Here is a 22,028-nt window from a genome sequence, read left to right on the forward strand (position 1 = left end):
CACATTTTCATTCTGAGTTGGATGGACGCCACATAACATGTGCTCTTTGATAACTCCATTTTTTCCCATCTAAATACACACTCCAAACTATACAAGGACAACACAAGGCATTAGGGAAGAGGCATCTGGCCAGTTCCCATCTGCCAGATAACTGTCACAATCACTATTTGCATTAGACTTCTTCATTATTTATTTTTTTATCCGATAGTAAACTTGTACTGAATTCTAGGACAATGCTGTTTGATGTACAGTGGCAATTTCATGCTATTATACTTTTCATTTGATGTGCAGTCAGGACTCCCTAAATAAAAGTACAGAAACTAATCTTCCTAAACAAAACTGACAACTGTAATGAGACTCTGGTAAAACTGGTTCAGCTACTTTTTCCACAGAGTGGTGAAAGTCAATTCAAAAAGTAAAGTCTGACCCATCTCTAGTTTTTTAGAACATGACAATGGCTTTCCACAGCATAAAATTATATACTCTGTACACAAAGGATAACTGAATAAAAATACATCTGGGGCCTTGAAAACAACTGAGGTGTGAGGGAAGAACACTGCTGACAAGTCAAAGGTGCTGAGACATTTTCCTGAAAACCAATAAGGAAACAGACTGCAGACACAGCAAACTTGTGTGGAGAAGATGGTGGCTTGGACATTCTTAGTTCAGAGCATGGGTGAAGTAAATACATTACAGAGACTACCACAGACCTGTTCCCTAAACAGCACTTTTCCCCCCATAGAGTGAAGGAATTCAGGTAATTCATAGGGGTTTAGCAGTTAAAAAAAATAAACCCCCTGCTTTGGCAAGTGAGTTGGTATGACTAATACAAATGCATTTTTTCAAACAAAAATACTATGAAGAGCTATAAAAAGACCAAATAACAAGAAAAAGAACAAACAAGAACATTTCCAATCACTGGCTAAAATGTTTTCTTCAGCACTGCTGTAGTACATATGTTAACTTTAAATGAGTCATTAATATCTTGCTACATTTCACGACCTCCTTTCCCTGCTCAGCCACAGAGAGAAGGGTAATCTTTCAAAATTAAAGACCACCATTAACACTAAGATCTAAGCCACATAAAATGAGGCAAAACACCATTTAAGCAACAAGCATCTAACATATAAATATTTCAACCTAAAAGGAACAGCTGCCCAGGTAGTGAAATCCAGTATCACGGGAAAACATAAGTACAAAACAGTAGCAAAAACTTTTTTTCCAGCAGGGACCTCTATGGCTTTTCTTCCCTTCCCGTAGCCCCAAGAAATACCTACAAACTCAATCTACAAGGATCATGCAGAAATGATAGCTATTTTGGCATTTTGATTGCAGAGAGAATGTGCAGCATGAAAATGAGCTGTGGATATGTGAAAGTGAAACCCTTCAGCAATATCTGTACCTGAAACTTCAAGTTTTTTGACACACAAGAAAAAAGCCCTTGTAACTCACTGATCACCATATTACCCATCATTTTTTTCAAAACTGACACGAGTGAGAGCAGTAATTTAAACCACTTTAAGCTTCACACAGAGATTGGAACATCCTTCTCCTGCCATCAACCCTTCAGATGCCTATGTCATCACTGCACTGCAACAGCTAAGCAGAGAAGCACCTTCCCAGAAGAACAAGGCAACCTTGTTCCAGATTTGCACATGCCCTTGGACATGATTAAAATGATTCTGCTTCTGACTTGCTCACATGTTGTTTCTCAAGGCAAAAACCCTTAAAACTTTTCAACTGGGTACTCCTAACTACATATCTCGGTACACCTCAGATTGGATTAGTCTCACAACATTCTGGATACATATAAGTACAGACAAGTGAGTTTGTTCTCTCAACTCCCCTCCCTTACAGTCAAGGGCGAGAAATCAGCACTTTGAGGGCACAATTCATCTTACCCTAAAATAGATTTTTAAGACAAGTGTGACTCATCTGACCTATTTGCATTGGCTAAAGTGAGTCTAGACAAACAGCTCAAACACAGATATCTACACAGTGGAGGAGGGTTAAACCCAGGGGGACAAATCCTCCCCGTTGTGCTGTCATTTTAAAACAGGACTGTGGTATCAAGGTGACAGTGGTCTGCTAAAATGGAATGGCACAGCAGGAGGAACCCGGCTTCACGTCCCATCTGAACACCATCCCAACAAACACCAGTTAGACGGAAAGCCCACAGCCAGTCAAGTTATTTCTGTGCTCTGGAAATAACCAAAGTCTGAAAAGAGAGATGAACATACTAGAAATTTTATCCTGGGTTGTATAACAAGCTTCTGGTTGTGTGGATGCACCAGATTTCATACAGCTTTACAGCATGGACTGCTAAACATCACACAGTGTTCTTCCAAATGGTTCTCAGGATACCAATATTTGAAAATTCTCTGCTGATAACTTTTCTTACCATTTCTGCCACAACTACTCCAATTAAATAATTTCTGAAAAAAAAAAAAAAAGAATGGGCTGCATGAATAAACCACTGACTGGGTCTCAGATCTCAGGCTGTCAGATGACAAGGCATGCTTCAGGGGACTTCTCATTTAAGAAGTTTATCAAGATACAGTGTACAGAACACCAGTGCTTATCTCTTAGCCCACACTTAAACACTGATAGGGACTAAAACATCTGAGCTGTCATCTCACATGTACATCTTTTTTCTAGAGCCTGCTGATTCCAAAGACTCACTCTGATTCATCGAATTATGAAACGGATGGATGATTTGCAGAATTTTATTAGGGTTACTTGGCATCTTCCACCTATCTGAAAACTGGTAAGCCTGCAACTGCCCTAAAAAAATCTAAATTCTTTAGCTATCTATGCAAATATCTGAAAACTTATCCCAGAGCTTTTCCACCCTGAACTGACAGAACAGATCCAAGAAAATTAATGAGTCCTTTTCAATTAAGCAATTTGTCACACACCATACACACTATATTTTTATTTATATGGAACAAGTTATTTCTAAAGATGCTCTCTCTTTATATGATTGCACTAAAACAATCACACTAATATTTATACAGCATAGCAAATGTTGGTAAATGCTTATTTTTTAATGACAAATCACCTACAGTCTCAGATCAAAGCTTCATCATGGTCACTGCACTTACAAGATACTGCACTATGGTTTCCCAACAGGTTACTTTAATTGTGCAATCTGGCTGCTGTCTCCAGAAATGGTGTCTGAAGTCTTGACGAGTGAGACATTAACAACCTTTGCTGTGGTGTATGTTTTTATTTCAACTGTGCTCCTGCCAAGTCACTCAACTAGTTCAGAGAAACAGGACATGTGAGGTCACCAGCATGGAGATGTGACAATGCCAGGCACATAAAGGGTATTGTGTGGGTTTGCACAGTGGATGGAATAAAGCCTGGTGGCACATGTTACTGACATGTTACACAGCCCAGTTCTCTCCTATTAACTCCTCTCTTTCCCCAGGCTCTGGGCAGTTTGTGCTGGCAGTATTTGTACTTCTGGTTTGATACACACTCACCCATCTATTGACAGAGCCTATCCTGCTCCTCTCTCAGACTGAAGCTGTGCTTTCAGCATCACCACAACAGCTGTGACCAGAGACAGCCCAACCTCTCATCTGCATTAGCTGACCCCACCAAAAATGCCACTCATCTTTAAAATAAGGTTCGGGCCATTAACACAGCCCATGTTCCCAAGGGCCTGCCTGGATCTCACTTTTACCTGTGCAAATGCCCATTTTACCATCAGTGCAGCTGCCCTGACACACACTGCTGCAGGATCAGAATGTGACAAGCAGAACCCTCTCACATGGTAACACTGGAGATTTCCTTCACAGACAGTTGGTCACTGATCATCACACATCTCCTCCTGAGCAGAGGAGGACATTTCCGAGTTGTCCTATCAACACTGCAAGTTAACACCTGCCACAGCAGCTTCAAGGCTAGTTCATTAATAGGGATGCTCAAGAAAGAAACTTCATATAATAAAAGTAACAGGTAATTAATGCTGAGGCCCTATCCAGGATCCAAGCAAGAGGTGAGGCAAATCCCTCTCCCTAAGCTGAAAACTACTGCAAAGATTACTCCTGAAAGATATAGCTTTCTGAAATATAGACAGATCTATCCCTGCTGTTACAGCTGATGAAAACATTCTTACAATTAATGACAAGGAAAAAACCCTATAAAATTTACTTTTGTAAAGGCTAAGCACAGGTCACTCCCAGATCAGGCAGATCACAGCAGTGACCTTTTGTGAGCTTCTGTCAGATGGCGGGGAGGGAAGAGGAGAGACAAAGGAGATCATCTGACAGATGAGTCTCTCAACTTACATAGTACAGAGGAAGGAGTGGAGTGGGAGAGCTCAGACTCAAGCGATTGACTCTCTGAGTTTGCATTTCTCATGGACTTGCCCGCTGAATTGATGGAAAGAAACACAACATATGAACAAACAAAGATGAAGAGGTAGAGTGTGATCAGACTCCTCAGCAGGCACTGGCAGCAGGAGCGGCCTCTGGGGCACGGCCAGGGTGGTGACCAGTGGGATGAAGAAGCAATGGAAGAGGAGGAGTGGTGGGTGGAATTCAACCTCTCCATGTCCTCCTCCTTTGTGAAAGCTGTGTGAGGGTCAAGTACATGTGAAGGAAGAAAAAAAGAAGGCCAAAAGAAAAATAATGATAATTTAATTAGAAGCAGCAAGAACTCTAGAAAATCTCTGAGCACACAAACAATGTTAATGATGTACTTTCAGGGGCAGTGTGGGTGCCAAAGAACAACTGCAATGGTTGTAGGTGTGAGTGACTCTGTTCAGATGCCAGCACAGATTTACCCCTGTATCTGGTACTCAGATACAAAGGGCTTTGAAAGAGCTTTAGAAAAATTGTTCTTAGAAATTTGAATGATTTTTAAGGAATGGATGTTCCAAAATAAATAGTTTAAACTGCTTTCTTTCTGTTGATAAATAAAATTAGGCCAACAGGTATAAAATGAATTGCAAATATATTAAATATTTTGAAGCAATGTACCTTCCAGATGTATTATGTAGCACAAGTAAGTCACAATTTGTCAAATCTGTAAGTGCCTTACAAGTCAGCAATTTTCCCCATTGTGAAGCATCATTGTTACTAAAGCTTTTGGTAATTTGTCTCTGAGGGCAAAAGACACTGTGAGAAATCCAGATCTCCTATCCATGGTAAATTTAACAACTCACCTTTCTGAAAATCTGTGGACAAAAATAATGGTGGTATTCCATAGCATTACTTGAAAAATCAAACCCATATCACAGAGATGCTGCCCAATAGTTCCAGCCTCACTACTACAGGAAGAAGAAATCCCACATGCAATCCCAGAAGAAGGTATTGCTTACAGTCCACTTCTCAGCATGTTCTTCCTGTCTGCTCCTGCCATATTTAGGAGGAATCACTGACATGTAGATAAGCCCATGATCGAGGGTTAATGTCAGAAATTTATCTTAGCAAAGAAGCTGAACTACAGCTTCAAGCAATTTCAAACTCAAATGATATAATTAACTTATTGCTTGAATTATTAAAGCTCACTCTTGTTTGGCTAGCACTGTTTCTAGTAAATAAATATGTTCCAGTCCTAAAGGAGGTAAGTGTATACATAAAGAAGGCAACCTTACAGACGCTAAGATTTTCAGTAAATAAAAAATGAAAAGTAAGTCTGATTTTACTGTCTTCAAGTTAAATACCTGCCTTCAAAAGTGAAAACAAAGTGAGATCCTGACACGAGAGGAGAATGCTCTATGCATCCCTGCCAGACAGGAGAATTTGATCCTGAGGATACATTAATGATAGGTGATATAAGACATTTTTAATTGCTCCTGACATCCCTAGCGCTTGGCACAGACAGGCACATGCATCCGCTCCCACAGCGCACGAGACCCGAGCGTGCTGGGAATGCTGTATCCCATAACAGAGCTGTGGACACACCTCAGCAGAGAGGCAAATCAACACCAAAGAGCAAAGCCCTTGATGCAGAGCCCCTAGGGAAGGGCCCTGGCTCTGCTGTGCAGTGCAGCCACTGTGCAGGGACACCAGGAGCAGAACAAGGTGTGCAGCCCGCACACCTCTGCAGAGCCGTTCCCTGGGAGGTGTGGATCACACTGCAATGCCATAAAACACACACTAATGCTACTGTTACATCCACAGCCCCCTGCTCCTTCCTGGCAAGGACAGAGCCTCTTACCGTGCTCTACTCCATGCTGTAAAGAAAGGCAAAAAGGTTTTCATGTTCTTTATCATCATTGTTCTCCTACAAAATATACATCCAGGAATCGAGCTTTGTGTGTGGGGGGAGATGGGGAATAACCTTTCCTAAGTGCCTTGCTAGTGCAGGAAGCTTGAGATTACAAGAGGTGTCAGGGTTGCAGGACTGCCTACTCCCTGAATCATTCTACAAATCAGACCCTGGGGGCACTGTTAGCTTTAATTTAGAATAAAGCAATATGAACAACAGCCTCCAGAGGAAAGATGGGACGTGTGCGAAGAATACTAAAAAGTGAAAAAAAAGTTCATGAGCAATTACTAAGAGGGAGATCATATCTGCCTTTTAAATAAACAGAAAATGAAATGCCTGTACACTGTGCAGGGAAAGATACAAACAGGATCTTGTTCCTCAGACCTGTGCTTACCACAAGATCCCCTTTTCTGGTTTGGGAATACTGTATCTTGTGGTCGTCCAACTTGCCCTTAAGTATGATACTACAGAATCATAGAAAAGAATTAGGCAAATTATTTTCATTGCTGTTTGAGGGTTTTTTAATAATTGTATCCCCCTGAGGCACAATTCTGTGTGCTAAGCTTCAGACAGAATTTTCTAAAAATCCTACTGTAATAACATTATGTTACATCATCACACAGTGGCCCTATAATTAAATTATTCATTTCATAAGCTTAGTGATTAAACTGCACCAAATAGTTCCAAGAAGAAATACAAAGCATTATGATTAAAGGCAAATTACATGGTATTTTCCAATGCATCAGCTGTAGATCCCTATAATTGTTCTCTCCTTTCACATTAACTCACACCACCACCACTTTTTGCTGCATCCATTCTGTCTGTTTAATCTTACTATCACCTCCAGCCCATGTTTCACCTGTACATATCCTATTTTTCCTTGAGGCCAAAAGCCAATCTTTTTTGTGAATCAGAGACACACAACCCAATATTCCCTTTTACAAACCCTTTGCACCTTAGGAGGTATGTGTAACATCACAGCTTAATGCTTAGAGGGAGAAAAATGGAAACAAAAATATTATCTGTGAAGCTACAAAACTTAAATCTATAAAAAAAGTAATGATGTCAGTTTTTTAAAGAATAACACAAGATTAAAGTAAGTGTATGGGCAGAAGAAACCAAAAAACCACACTGGCATCTGAACAGAATAAAAATAAAAATGGTGACACAAAAAAAACCCAACAAAACCAAACCCAAAACACAAACGCATGCTAAACATAAACTAAGTAAAAGCTACAAAGCACTGACTTAGACATTTGTAATCTACTTCTATTATTACTGGATCTAATATCTTAGTTAAAAAGTAGTAACTACATACTCTTAACCCCAAAATATCATGGGAAAGGGTGTTTTGGGAACTGAAAAGTTAAGTCTGAAACACATCTAAAGTAATTTCTTCAAAGAAAGAAAAAACATGACTCTCTCTTCAGATTCATTAGGGGTTTCTGTGCTTAAGGCCCACTGAAATACCACCACAAAACTCATGTTACTGCTTCTCCAAACATTTCAAGTGTAAAATCCTACCTTTCACATCCTCATCTTCGATGGTCGTGTTGGAACTCTCTGTTGATTCCTGTTGAGAAGCAAATGTGAGTCGAATGTACAAAACAAGCCAAGCTCATTTGCGTGCCTCGGAAAATGACAGGATTAGTTACAGGAATCATGCAAAGCCTTGAAGCAGGGTGGGATGTCATTCACAAAAAATGGTCACACACGGATTGAGACATTTCCACCTGAAACGGATGTCAAACATTGCCATTCTCCACAGGAGGGAACAGAAACAATTCCTGCACTCTGATGCTTTTACTTCACAGGAATGTACATGGAAGTTTAACATCCAGCTGCACAAAGTCCATCTGAAATGTATGAATTACCTCAGCCAAGTAGGAGAGCTTGCCATTTTAAGCTTAGTGATTAAACCAACTGTGCAAAACAAGTCATTCCATCCCAATTCCACCTTCTAAATATGCAAGCTACAATTTACAACCAATTTTCTGCTCATGGGACTTATGCAATGTACATTCAAATGAATTCTCACAGTGATCTGAAGCATATTGGATCAGATCATCTCATTTTTATACTGGTTTCTGTGATTCATTTTTTTTAAGGAGATGGAGAACTGATGAACATATGGCAAAAACTTTGACAAACTAAGGTATCTTTGCAGCAGCATTCTTCAACCAACCAGTCATGCCAAGGAATGACTCATCTATCAGACAGTTTACTCTTAAGCCATGGCACTTAAAATGGCAAGGATATTGTATCTCAGTCGTTCCTTAATTACCAGAAATGTGAAATATAAATTCAAATTCAACAGGGCACTGTCAAATCTAACAGCTGCAGAGACCTGGAAAGTTTTAAGTGAGATTTTTTTTTTCTTTTTTTAATCTTTATACTTTCTTGAGAAGTAATTTTTTTTTTTTTTTATTTGCAGCTCAATAACAAAAAATATTAACTGATCTGTTTTTATCTGAGAGAGAAGACAGGACTGATATTGTATACATTGTATTTAATCCTTTAAAGAATTTTACAATTAGATAGTGAAATTGGGACATTTGCCAGTGCCCTTCATTTACTGTGTCCTCACAAGGCTGAGCCAAAGGAACGTTCAAGAGGGCTAATGCATTACTCAGACCTTCAAAACCCAAATGTGCATTGGTAAGTCAAACTGGAGGAATTAATTCACACACAAACAAAACTGAATGAGCCACCATGCTGTCCCTGCCCTGGCTGTGTTAGACGTTCCACTCAACATAGATGGATCATGCTCTAGCACTTCAAATATTAGATAAAGTACTTACAAGTGAACAAAAACCTCACACAAATACGAGTTGTAATCACCATGCAAAGCTCACAGGGCAGATGTAGCCTCTAACACTGAAGCATCCACTCCAGTTGCCATACAACAAGGATCAGTCTTTCAGATAAATTTAGGAGGAACTCTCCACAATAAGGGGTTCATTGGTTTGCTGTGACCTTTTGGGACATTGAGTATCTTAGTTGCTGAGATTATGCAATAAAATCAAGTAGATGTAGTCATGCCAATATTTTATCTGGGTTTTCTGGGCTTTAGTGGACTTCAGCGATAAAGATCAGCCTGCTGTTCAAACACAGGCTGCTCATGGCCTACAGGTTGAAACTTGGGGAGCTGAAAGAGTAGTAACAGGAAAACACAACTTCTGTGTTGGACAGATGCAGGGGACAAAGGATCAGCACACACAAGCACAACACACACCATCAGCACTCCCATGCTTGAGGAACGTCTGCATGCGTTATTTCATCACTCAGATCCACTCCTCCTCTTATGAAATAACCACAGGGAGTTAAGACTAGATAAATGGGATGTGAATTAAGTCAGCACTGCAAACAGTGAAATTCTTGTTAAAGTGTAAACTCTTTCCAGGGAACCTAGGAACATGTGTTATATGTAAATGATGGTATTTCCTGGCCCTTTTCAAGTCCATGCATGAAAAAAACAAAACAAAACACATTTTAGGGATCAGCTGCCAGATGCAAACATCACAATACATGAGAAAAGAAAAGAGCATGAAGAAAACATGTAAAAACCAAAAGACCTCTTTGTCACTTGAAATGTGAAATTCTTTTGGAAACTGCCCAGTGATGTTATGGAAGAAAACCAAAGTCCCGTGCAAAAGACACGCCACAACACGGTGTATAAGCATGCTGAGAAACAGCAGATGGGATAAACTGAAATGACATCTCTCTGACATGATGACTGCATGTAAAACTCGCCGGGATCATCTCACCACACTCTGAGAACAGCACTCTTAGGTTTGCCTTAGACTGCAGCATTTCTGGCTGAAATGAGAGAGACCCCCTGCTACCTGAGCTGGGCTGCACAGGGCACTGAGCTCTGCACATGGCTACCGACTCCCCCAAGAGCTCCAGGAGCTCGGAAGTAGCAGGACGCACGCAGCAGATGGACATGGATGAAAACAGGCTCGAGAGACACCAGGTGTAACAAACGCAGGAATGAGATTTTCCTTCACAAATTCTTGGAAAGGCCCTATTGTGCTGTGGAATAGTGGATGGAATGTGTGGTGTGGAAAGGCAAGATGGAGTTGATTCTTTCTGAATACCTTATTTCCATCAGGGTTGTGGATTACTGTAGTTTGGGGCTCCTGAGCGAGAACAAAATAAAGAGAGAAAGTTCCCATTGGTAAATACATTTTCATTGGTGTGAGGGAGTGCAAAAAGAGCCAGCTCACAAATGCTGAACACTGACAAGAGTTAAAACAAAGGTTAACTGTCGCCAGGGGGTGAAACTGGATGTCTCTAACACAGATTTCCTCAACAGCAAGGCAGCAAAAAAAGGCCATCTCACCTAATGCAGCAGCATGCAGAGACCTTATTCAGGACCAGAGTGTGCAGGGCTTTGAAGCTCTGGGGACCTGCAGAGGCTCTTCTGGACGAGGGCAGGCCAAATGCTCTGTGTGCTTTCCTGTCTGAACCTGGACAGGCAGGGTGGCCACACATCTTTAAGCTTTAATAACCTCTTCTCTTTAATCATGTTTGATTGTATTAGCATGAAGCGATCAAATCTAAATACAGTGGAACTGATAAGGATTAAGGATGACTACCCCTAGACACTACTGGCAAGCGAGAGAGATCTTCCTGTCATTAAAAAGTGTAATTTCCCCAAATCCTTTAACCTTAAGAAAAGGTTCAATAATCTTTGAAATGGCAGTTAGCCAGCACGCTTTCAGCACGGGCCATTGAGCACTGCTCTGTCTGGGAACAGACTGCCATAAACTCCTGCATGCAACCTGCTGGCTTGGCCTTAGGAAGAACTTACTGGATGCCTCAGTGCCAGCTGCTCAAAAAAAGTTCGGGAAAAAGGTTTCCAAATGTGTATGAACTACCCCATTTTCAAAGTTTTATATGTGCATGGGAAACAACAGGTCACAACACGATGTACTTAGGCACCGGCACTTACACTGGTGAGCCTTGTGATACACAGGTGCATTAGAAATAGGGCTGTTAATAAAAGCAACACTGCACTAAACATCCAGGAACATCACTCTGATTTGTAATACAGCCTTAGCAGAGCTTATTAATGAGTAATGTCTCCTGGAAGAGAAACAAGCAGAATGTTTAGCTCTAGATGCCTCTTGATCCCAGAGAAGACTTGCAAAGTCCTGCTGAGTTTCAGGAAATATGGAATGAAAATCTGAATAAGGTCTGTTTTATGGCAGCCTAGTAATAATCCTGTTAGCTCTCCTGGATGTCAATACTTTAACTAAGACAAAGCCAAGAAAATAATAGAGCCAGTTTTTTAAAATGTTGTTGGTGCAAAAGGTTAGCATTAGAAGGTGGAAACAGTCATCAGGCAAAGAGCTAAGAGCAACACCAAGCGCATTCTACTCACTTTCTGGCACAGCATGCAAAAATTCAGCTATGGTTACAAATGCTACGACTCTACCGCATCCAGCCTCCATTTAACATTTTCTGTCAATAAACACGCTCTAAAGGATTTCCTCACAAAAAAAACCAACATAATTAAAAAAAAAAAAAAGATTTTCCAAAACCTGTTTTTAGAAAGCAAACGGAGTAAATGCATGAAAAAGCGAAAAAGAAAGAAAAAAAAAAAAAAAGGAAGAACAAACAAGACAGTCAAAAACTTCCAGGTAGCATGAGAAGGAAAATTCCAGGTATACCAGCGCCGGGGTAGGAATATTTTCCTTGGGGCTGGTTACCACGTTGGTTTTGTTGTTTATCTGTAGGTATGCAGAAAACAGAAACAGACAGGCCTTAGAACTCACGGTAGGCACCGTATCTATATCTCTGCACACAACATCTATAGACAGGTATCGGTATCTATAGATAGATATAGATATGGAAATAAAGCATACAGAAAGATGAACTTAGGAACTTGCAGGAACACTAACACTAGCTCTGGGAGCTGGCTGGCAGCTCCTCCCCACGGGCTGCCAGAGCCCTGCACCAAGGCCTAGATAAGGGACAGATGAGTTGAGCTGAGACACTTAACAGAGCCCTTAAGTAGCAGCTAAGCACGTCTAAGAAGAATAAAGAATTAATACGGGTTGTGACAAAGTCCTAAATAGCCACCGCATTTCGTGACATGCGATGGTGGCAGGTCAGTGCACCCAGCAGTTCTTTATTTCTAATGAATTATCCCTACCATAAATAATATTTGATTTTTCGTAGCGCTGCAAGAATCTGTAATTTGTTCTACTGACTTCTGATTCCACTTTGGAATAAATCTGACCGATGCTAGAAAGAGACTGGGTCCCCTTTAGCTCTTCTGGTGCTATTTTCAGCAGAAATGGTTGGCAGCTTCTCAGTGTTGGTACTGTGACTTGGAAGCGGGAGGTTTCCCACTATGGTACCTGTGGGTCTTATTCCAGCCATCAGCACCTCTCTGTTTAACTTTACATATAGGTCCTCATGGTGCTTCTAAGCTTAGCACAGTGCTACACTTTCTGGCTTTTATCTGTACAAAAAATAAATTCAAATTAAACTGCTCAGTAGGAAGTTTCAAAGTATCTGATCCTTTAAATCCATTTTTTAAAGCTTTAAATTTCATTAACGCCATGGGGTATGGGAAGAACAGAAATACTAGAAATAATGTAGCAAGCCATTTTTTACATGCACTGAGAAGCAAGATTCGAGCATTGTAAAACTGGTTTGAAAGATGTATTTTTTATTCTCTAACAATAATGAGGAAAAAATATTATGTACATTTGGTCATGTCTAATTTCAACAAGGGTGATCCAAAGCATCATGCAGAACTAGGTATACAGATACAAGACTTTGATCCAAATTCTACTGAACCTTCTAGTCATAGTACTGAGCAATAAATGTGCAAAGCAAAACCAGAAATGCCTGAAATTGTTTTGTTAATGGATTTTCCTAAAAATGCAATTAACTTTACAGAATGGAAAGAAACAAAATTCCCAGACTCCATGTCCTCAGCACTTTTGGATGATTATTTTCTTTTGGGCCAGGCATGGCAGCTGACTGTGGATTTCACAAACTGAGCCTGCAGCTGAAGTGAATCTTACTTGGGATATGTTTAAATTATGGAAATGTCCACAGGATTTGCAGTAATGAATTACAGACTGCAAATTTCCTAATTTTTAACGAACATCTAACTGGCTTTGAAGAATACAAAGTAGTTTTGTTAGTTAATCAGGGAAGATTATGTCAACACTGTTATTTAATAATATTTGTGATAGAAACCACTTCCCCATACAGAATAAAAATAATTTTCTTTGATTTAAAAGCAAAATTCATGATGCTGTACAGCAGGAGGATGAGGAGCAGTTATTTTTTAAACAATGGTTCTTTGACACAAATTGGCATTAAGAGAACATACAAGTCATTACTTGCTGCAAGTGATTATGCCTCGACTTGGTTTAAATAAAGTCAAATAAATTTCATTTCTCTATGCACAATTACAGCTGGAAGCTGCAGGATTGTATGAAGTCAGGACAAGAAGGTAACAAACACCTTTGTGCATAAAGTGTTTCATGGGGAGATCTAAGCATCGGTAAGCATTTTACTTGCTTTGATACTTATGGGATTCTGAGATGGGCAGAACCCTGAACTCCTTACTCAGGAAAAAAGCTTTAAAGAAAACCCCATCCATTTCAGTAAATGAAACTTTGGTGGAGATCTGTAGAAGAGTGGGAACACAAACAAGGCTGCTTGACTAAAGCCTCCAAGCAAGACAAAAATTGCGTATCAAGTTGCATAACTACAAATTCATATTTTTGTGACAATGTAGTCATTGAGAGACTACAATTAAAAAGACCTCAGCAAAAAGCAAATAGACATTAAGGAAAAACAGAAGAAATGAAGGTTTCACCAGATTTCATACAGTCCTATTCAGTAACAGCCTAATACAAACACTCAAGTGGTATCCAAAATGAGTGCTCTTGGTTGAATACGTAAGGAAAACAAGTTAGTCAATGTTCAACTCCAATTTTGCCTGAGTAAGGAGAGCAGGCTTGGGTCCATGCTCCCTTAGTGGAAGCCCTATGAAAATAAACAATATTCATTATAACCACTGCTGAAAACTACAGGAAATCTATTCAAAACTTCTTCAGTGAGATACTGAGAACCCAGCACTCGTTAGGAACAGAGAGAGAGGATGCGACTGAAAATACAGTTATTTCTTCCATGTGAACAGAACTTGCTAAAATCCTTTGAAACTTTGAGAGAAAACAGCAATAAGCTGTACAGGTTTTCTCTCTCACAGAACAGACATTAATCTACAAACACATGGTGCATCTTGCATGTATTTTTAACAGCAAAGGGAAATAATTCCAAAAGCATTACAGTATTGTCATAGGAAACAGTTACTTCAAAGTTGATTTGTGCTTAACCAATGACCTTCTGTTTGTTGTGAAGGAGAATGTTTTATTGCTGCACAGCTTGCCGTAAGTCACTCTCTGAGGTGTGACAGCAGTGCAGGACAGACACACACACTCTCCAAACATCTGGGCACAACCGCAGAAATCATTATTGGCCTTTTTTCCATAGGATCTGAAAATATTTTAACAAATAAAACCTGTATCTGGGGGTTTACCTTTCACATATTATTTCTGTAACAAAAAGTTAATGCACACTCCAGGTTTGGGATCCTGGCAACAACCACACTGCACCTTGGCAGTGCCCCTCCTTTGGACACCGTGGTTCCTGTCACTGGAACTCTGCATTCGCCCAAGGAACAGAGGATTTACCTACATGGCTGAACGGCTGCTCACATCTGAACAGCAGTTTTTGCTGTCCAAGGAGAGTTGGCTTCCTAGTGCAAGGTGTGGATGAGGGCTGTCTGCCCTCTCTCTGCTGGCAGCAGCATCAGGAGGCAGAGCCCAGCCCCACAAACACCTCAAAGATCACATTCCAAACCACCATAAACAGCAACAGAAGAAGTTACTGTGTGGGGTCGCAGAACACAAGACTGGAGAGTAGGTTGAGGAGGAAGAGAAGTTATTGAGACTGTCAGCTGGGACATCCTGGGACACAGCCCCGAGCTGCAAAGGAAGCTAGCTGGGAAACTCTAGTGTGGGAAGGCTGGGAAATCAGCTTTTTTACTCCTGAGCATTCAGCAAGGCACCTTGGGCTACAGCGGCTCAGTTAATGCAGACTGTATCACTGTGCAAGGTGTTTTGTGTGATATTTTATGATATTAATACTATTAGCTTTTAAAATAAGGAGGTTTTAAAAATGAAGAGAATGCTGTTACAAGATTACTATTTTGTTACCATTCTTATTTACTAAGAGCTGCATTGGCTGATGTTACATCTACTTTTTTGTTTTTGTATGTCCCCAGGTTAAAAAAAAGTAAAGACTTGCTTGAAAGAACGGCTGAACAATTCACTGTGGATGGCATATAGCAACTGCAGGCTTAAAATTCACAAGGATGTACTTTAAAGTCTTGCAGTCCTCACAGTATGTTAACAAAGCTAAATGCAACTGTTTGATTTCTAAGTGTGAAAGCTTCACAGGAGGAAAAAAAAAATCTGTCGATAAAGATCCTCACCATCATCTGAACACTCGAACTGGACTTCCTTTTCTGAATTGACCAGTCAGAGAGAAAGGAAAAGAAGAAAACGTGACTGGTTGGATTTGCAGTATCAATTAATGGAGTACAGTATATTTCTCTTTTGGCTTTTTTTTTTTTTAAATAAGAAAAGGACAGCTACAGCTCTTGGAAGGGGTGGAAAAATGCTACAGAGTATCGCAATACCAGCATCTCAATAACAGCAATGACAAAACAAACCTCCCCAGATGTACATTTACTCCCTTTGCTCCACATGACCATGCAGACATATAACGTGCTGAAAACCAGAGAACTGAATCCTGACAAATGCAATTTAGGCAAAATTTTGGCAACAATTGTTTCCCATATTATAATCGAGATTGCGATAGAACAAACAGCATCATAGACCTGTAGGAGGAATGATATTTAAAAAGGCAAACTGGTCAGAGAGAGTGCATAAAATGTGTCTATTCCACAATGAAACGTGTTCAGGGTTTTCTGGCAGTGATAGAATCCTTCCAAATGTGTGTTTCTCCATGTGACTGGGATCTCCACTGCTTGGCAGTAAGAAGCACTGAAATGTTGCTGTGCTCATTTCTTTGTAGGTCAGACTCGGGATTTTTTTGATCAGCAATGTGTGCATGTCAGACAACAGGCACAAATATACTCTGAATCTGGTATTTAAGCAAGTATTTACAACAATTTGTTAAAGTAAGATATTAAGAATAAAGATAAAATTAAAATTCAGGTCAAAGACACCCTTCTGAGTAAACACACAGAGCACAGAAAAATATCTTCTGAATCTTATAATGAAAGCTTGAGGCATTACATTAGTCTTTAAGAGTCCTCTGAGAAAAAAAAACAACAAAATACTTTTTCTGCTGAGTGTTTTTTCTTTTCCTGATTTTTTCCACAAAGTATTTATGCAGAACACTTGCTTGTAAAGCATCTCTCCTCCTTCAGGGTCTGGTGACGTGAGAACAGGAGCTCTAAATCATGTACGAAAGCTGCCAAAATGTTCCCTTCTTAGCAAGGTCTCTTAGTCAGGATGAGCTGATCTGAGACAGTAAACCCCTCAAGTTCTGCCAAATATAGCAAGTACATCTGGCAGAACACACCTCATGTGGAGCTGTACACTTCTGGTCTTCCACAAAATCTAATGGAAAGTCAAGGGGAAGCACAGAGGCAACCGAGCTGCACATAAACATTGATGCCTGAAAAGCCCATCACCAAACCATTATTTACAAGTTAATTGGTAACTTTGAGTCCTTAATTACATAACAATTCTTCATTAAAATGCAAACAAAAAGCATTTTCTTCAGCAGTGTTTTATCTTCTGCTTACTCAATGCTGGCTTTTCAAGTACTTATTTTATTTCATTTCTGAGTTTCACCTACTAACATTAACCACTCCAAATAGCTAGTGAGAAGCACTTAGTAACAGATTCTATGAAGGAAAGAAATGGCAATAATCAATTCTAAAACCTGGCAGTAGTTACAGACAGGTGGACACTAAGAATACATCTTTGAAATGGAAAGCAGGTGTTTAACCTACCTTAACTCCATCCGGCTTTTTCAGTAAACTCTTGGCTGCTGTAAAATGAGACAAATAATTTCAGTGTCAGGTGGTTCTCCTGAGGTCACCCAGCTGTGCAGCAAACCCCCAGTGCCTCCCAGCTCCAGGTATGTCTCAGCTTTTATTTCCTCCTTTTGCTTCTCTGAGCATAGGAAATGAAATCTTTAGGAAACCACCAATCCTAAGGATTATCAAACATCTTTTACCATTGACTAAAGCTGTAGTTTGGCAGTGCTTGTACAAGGAGAGAGCTCCTTGGGTGGCAGAGAGGAAAAGAAGCAGTGTGAGTGTAAAAGCAGCAGCTTTGGATATAACCATTTTCTCAACTGCAATATATTCCTATTTGACAATAGGGATAATCTGAGACCACTATGAAAATGTATTGTTTTCATGGCAGGGACTTGGGGCAGGTGTCTGCAGAGCCCACTGGTATCTCAGTGATGGTACCAGTATGCAAAATCCCCCTCTGGGGACTTCCCACCGTGACAGCATCAGCCTCCTTGTGTGAAAGGGCAGCTCAGCTGCAAGGAAGAAAGGAAGAACAATTTGCTAGGGAAGGGCTGTTTTGGAGGGTTGCTGCCCATGAGGCAATAATAACAAATTCTAGGCTTTGCTTCAGCTCCTAATGAAGAAAACATGCTATTTTCTGAATCGTGCTATACACGGATCAAATTTCTTCAAAATTTCATTTGCTATAATGTTTTTCACATGTCAGGCTTTAAATTCCACCACTTAAAACTGGCATCAAATAATTCCAATTTACTAAATTTGGAAGGCTAACGTGCAAACAAGCACAGTACAGCTCTGAACCTGAAAACATTCACAGCAGAAATACATGCTGGCTGACCTACCAAATCCACATAAACTATTCACTAAAGCGTAAACGCTTCGTGAATCACTGCCAAAGACTTGAAGAATAATAAATTACACAACAAGCCTGTGTTATTGGGGTTTTATGGATGTTTATGACCCAATCTTCCCATCATAAAGCGTTCCACAGCTCAGGTTGTAAGAAATTGCTGTTCTATATATTCGAGAAATAGTCCTGACATGGAGCTCCCATCATTACTGGCATCCTTATCTTAAAAAAAAATCCCAAACCCCCAAACCAATTAGACCTTGCACACCCAAGGCTGCTTAGACTGGCTTAGGACACTGGAGTAACTGAGTGAAACTAATTCTTGTAATTGTGGCTTATTTTCTAGCTGCATCTGAATTAAGTGCTCATTTTACAGCACAGAAAATGTAGGATCACCTCAGCAGCTGTACAGAAACGACTAATGTCCATTATTGTGTTGTTTACAGGAAATAAACCCTGGAAAGTGAAGCCAGGTTGGTGTTTCTAACTTGGCTAATAGATCAGCCCTCCAAATGCAGTTTGATAACTGTTGACATCGGCCAACACTGCCATCAGAACTCCCACACAGCTGAAATGAACAGAGGTTTGCCTGTATTGTGCAGCAGTATCACTGCATGTTTTTATTTAAAGAAACATGTAAGTAAATACTGAAACCAAACTGTTCTCCAAACACTTTGGAGATCGGACGCTCCGTGTGGCAATGGGTACTTTTCAGGACCTGAGGCAAGAAGGCCTTGGATTTTACATTACCACAAATATTGTGGGCACTCCATTAACTTCAGGAATTTATTTAGGGAAAGTAAAGGCAAGGAGATATTTCTGAAACCTAAGGACAAAAAAACCCAGAAGTTAATAGCTTCCAAAGCGTGTTTTATAGCCTTAGTCCTTCCAGAAATATGGGAAAACATGAATTAATTCTTATAGAGTGCTGTAGGTCCTTTGGCTAAATTTGTGCGTGAAACTTCTGAGTTCTTTTGATGCTTGACAAACACTCCACGTTCTATGTAAACAACTGAATGAGAGGCAGTAGAATGAGGGTGCCACAAGCAATAACACCAAGGATTTATTGCGTGTGCGGCGCTGCCGGCGCGTCCCTCGGAATATGCCCAGCACGGGTTACTGTGCACCCCCGCATGGTACAGGACATATTCCGTGACTCAGGGCTTGGCCTGCAGTGCATTTCCAACAGGATTTGGATTCATTGTTCTTTAATCACAGATACTGCATACAAATTAAATATTTAAAGAATTTGCAGGAGCAAAGCAATCAGCATATTCTAAATTAAGCCCACAATGAGAGATTTCTTGCAACTACAAGCAAGAGCTATAAATAAAACCTAAGGCAGCGCTACTAGGCCAGAAAGCAGACTGGAAACAAACGTTTGTGACAACATGGAGAAATTAAAGTGATTGAGGACAAACAGCAGCTTGGATTGAGAGGAGAAAAAAGGTGTTCCTTTCACGTGCTGAGGGTCTTACCTCACAAGAAATATACATTCCACATAAAAGGAAGAAAAAAAAGGAAAATAAAACACTTTTATAACCACATCATTATGGACAAATGACCTTCATAAGCATGCTTTGCAATGAAATACAATGAATAAAGAAACCAAAGAAATAAAATGTCATCAAGAAAAAACACGTGTGGCTATGGTGTATAACAAGAGATGACAGGTGAAAAATCCAAAAGAAGCCAAAACCCCTGTTTGCTTCTCAGGCTGAAATACTGTTTAAAAACTACTTTTTAAAAGCTTTTTTGGTTCTTGGAAGTTGAATTCGATCCTTACATATACAGACAGTGACAGTTATGAAGAGGGATGAGGAATGATTTGTTTGTTTGATATTTAACAGTAGCTCATTTTCACAAGAAGTGCAGCCTGCAGCCTTCCCACCTTTTAAATGAATTGGCAGACACTGGAATTCATTCAGCACTAACTCAAGGTAATTTAGATAAATGCAGCCCTCTGTGTTTAGGTATGTATTGAAGAAGGGAACTTAACTAAGAAAGAAATTGTATTTCAAGTACTATGCAAATTGAACAAGTTGTTCTTGCATTCGTGATTATGTAATTGTTTTGGATGAGTCAGTGCTTTATTATTATTCAAAACATGCCCAGAGCACTATCATGTTTTTGTCTGTACAGTAATTTATGTTACACTCCAATAGTTACATCAGAGTAGGAGGATATGTAAAATTACTGATTTTTAAATCTGGAGTTCTATTTCACTATTCACTGGAAATCTCAAATGGCAAAACGAAAAATTCAACACAGCATCAATATTCTGGCAATTCCACTACTCTGGACAATTCTAACTCTGCTCACAGCAATTTTAGCTTTTGCTATTGGAATTTGCTTAGTGTAAGATCTAAATCTCCAGAGTCATCGTTTCATAAAGAGGAAACAACTCTCCTTACATCCAGCTAGGCACTGCTGTGCATTAGAAAGAAAATGGGGACTCATGTCACTACATTTCTCACTCCTTAGCAAAGCAATAAAGAAATGAATGTGTACTGATGTTATTTTTAATACAGGATGCAACAGAACCATGGAATGACTTTGCACACACAAAAACACGTAAGTTCTAAATGTTGTTTGGTGATACTTGTGCATGTAGAGCTACATGCATAACTTTCCATTTGCCTGCTCCAAAATAAGCATGAAAATGCTGCCTGTCTTTGACAGGCAACAACTGAAAAGCAGGGAAGGAGCTCAAATTCTACAGAAAAATCAGACTGTCACCCATAAGAGAATTTCTTTGGCCCAAAGAGATTAAATTTTTGTTTGCTTCATCACAGGAAATAACAATATATATCATACTTAGATGCTCCTGAACTAATCCTAATTAGATCTCAGCCCTCACACACATCAAAATATTAAGACTGAATTAATCTGGAGCTCAATGAACATACCTGAGAAATTTCTGGTAGCCAGCATTGTTGTCAAAATGGCCCCCTGTGTACACACATATGTTCTCAAATTAGCATCACACTTGTGTCAAACTCCAAACGCCAACACAACAAAAAGGGAAATACACGAGCAAATAACACCAATTACTGAATTAACCCTGAGAGAATGGATTATCACTGCACTGCCTCTCATATGCCATGGCATGAGTGCATAAATTGTAATTTAACCTTAATTACACACCTATCAGCAATCTTGATATCTCAAATATTTACCAACTGGCAGTATGAAATGCACAAGCCAGGAGTATTCAGAGGCAGAGCAATTATTCAAAATACATAGATGAATATCAAAGAGACTTTACTATTGTTCTTAGATTCTTTTTTTTCAGTGAGGAATAGGAGTTTATTTGTAATGTACAGATTAGAAAAGTTCTGCAAAGTTATTGTGTCTGGTCAGGAAAGAAAACAAAGCATAATTCAGAAGAATAACCTTAAGGATCTTCCTTCAAGAAAATACTTTCAGTGTGTCTAAATATAGAGGATTGTTACAATTTTGAATTAAAAAAGAAAAGCTACATTCTATTCACTTTTGTGAAAAGTTTAAGCTCTTCAAGTCAAAAGCTTCTACCAATAGGTTGTTTAAGAATAATATTCAGAAAAACTCTGCAGAGAGACCGTTTGTTTTGCATACTGAACACAAGCACAAGTTTGCACTCCTACCTTTAGTTTTCTTCTTGCATTGAATTTCTTCAAGCAATCTACAGTCTCTTGTCTGTGCATCATAGAGGCAACAGTAGAACGTTGCTGAGAGAAGAAGAGAAGAATTATTTTAAGGTACTCAGCCAGCTGTATAGCAGTTTATTTACAACACACATATTACAACCCATGGTCCCCAGCTTGGGCCTTTATTTCTACCCTGTCTGACTATCCC

At 39.7% G+C, this 22,028-nt stretch overlaps 1 protein-coding gene across 17 annotated transcripts in view; it reads right to left on the bottom strand.

Moving 5' to 3' along the window:
- The window catches only part of CAMK2D (calcium/calmodulin dependent protein kinase II delta), a 116,163-nt gene that overhangs the window by 10,093 nt on the left and 84,042 nt on the right, over positions 1–22,028 (bottom strand). For 4 of the 17 annotated variants that reach the window (XM_042779317.1, XM_033061153.2, XM_033061151.1 and 1 more), the window contains exons 12-18: positions 21,818–21,901; positions 21,101–21,143; positions 17,312–17,349; positions 15,758–15,790; positions 11,904–11,963; positions 10,326–10,367; positions 7,750–7,798 (exon numbers count right to left, since the gene is read on the bottom strand). In XM_042779317.1, the coding sequence (XP_042635251.1) occupies positions 7,750–7,798; positions 10,326–10,367; positions 11,904–11,963; positions 15,758–15,790; positions 17,312–17,349; positions 21,101–21,143; positions 21,818–21,901 (349 nt within the window). The remainder of the gene's footprint in view (positions 1–7,749; positions 7,799–10,325; positions 10,368–11,903; positions 11,964–15,757; positions 15,791–17,311; positions 17,350–21,100; positions 21,144–21,817; positions 21,902–22,028) is intronic. The other 13 variants (XM_042779321.1, XM_042779320.1, XM_033061158.2 and 10 more) reach the window with 7 other exon arrangements.

The sequence above is a fragment of the Catharus ustulatus genome, chromosome 5, assembly GCF_009819885.2.
Source record: "Catharus ustulatus isolate bCatUst1 chromosome 5, bCatUst1.pri.v2, whole genome shotgun sequence".
Taxonomy (NCBI): Eukaryota; Metazoa; Chordata; class Aves; order Passeriformes; family Turdidae; genus Catharus; species Catharus ustulatus.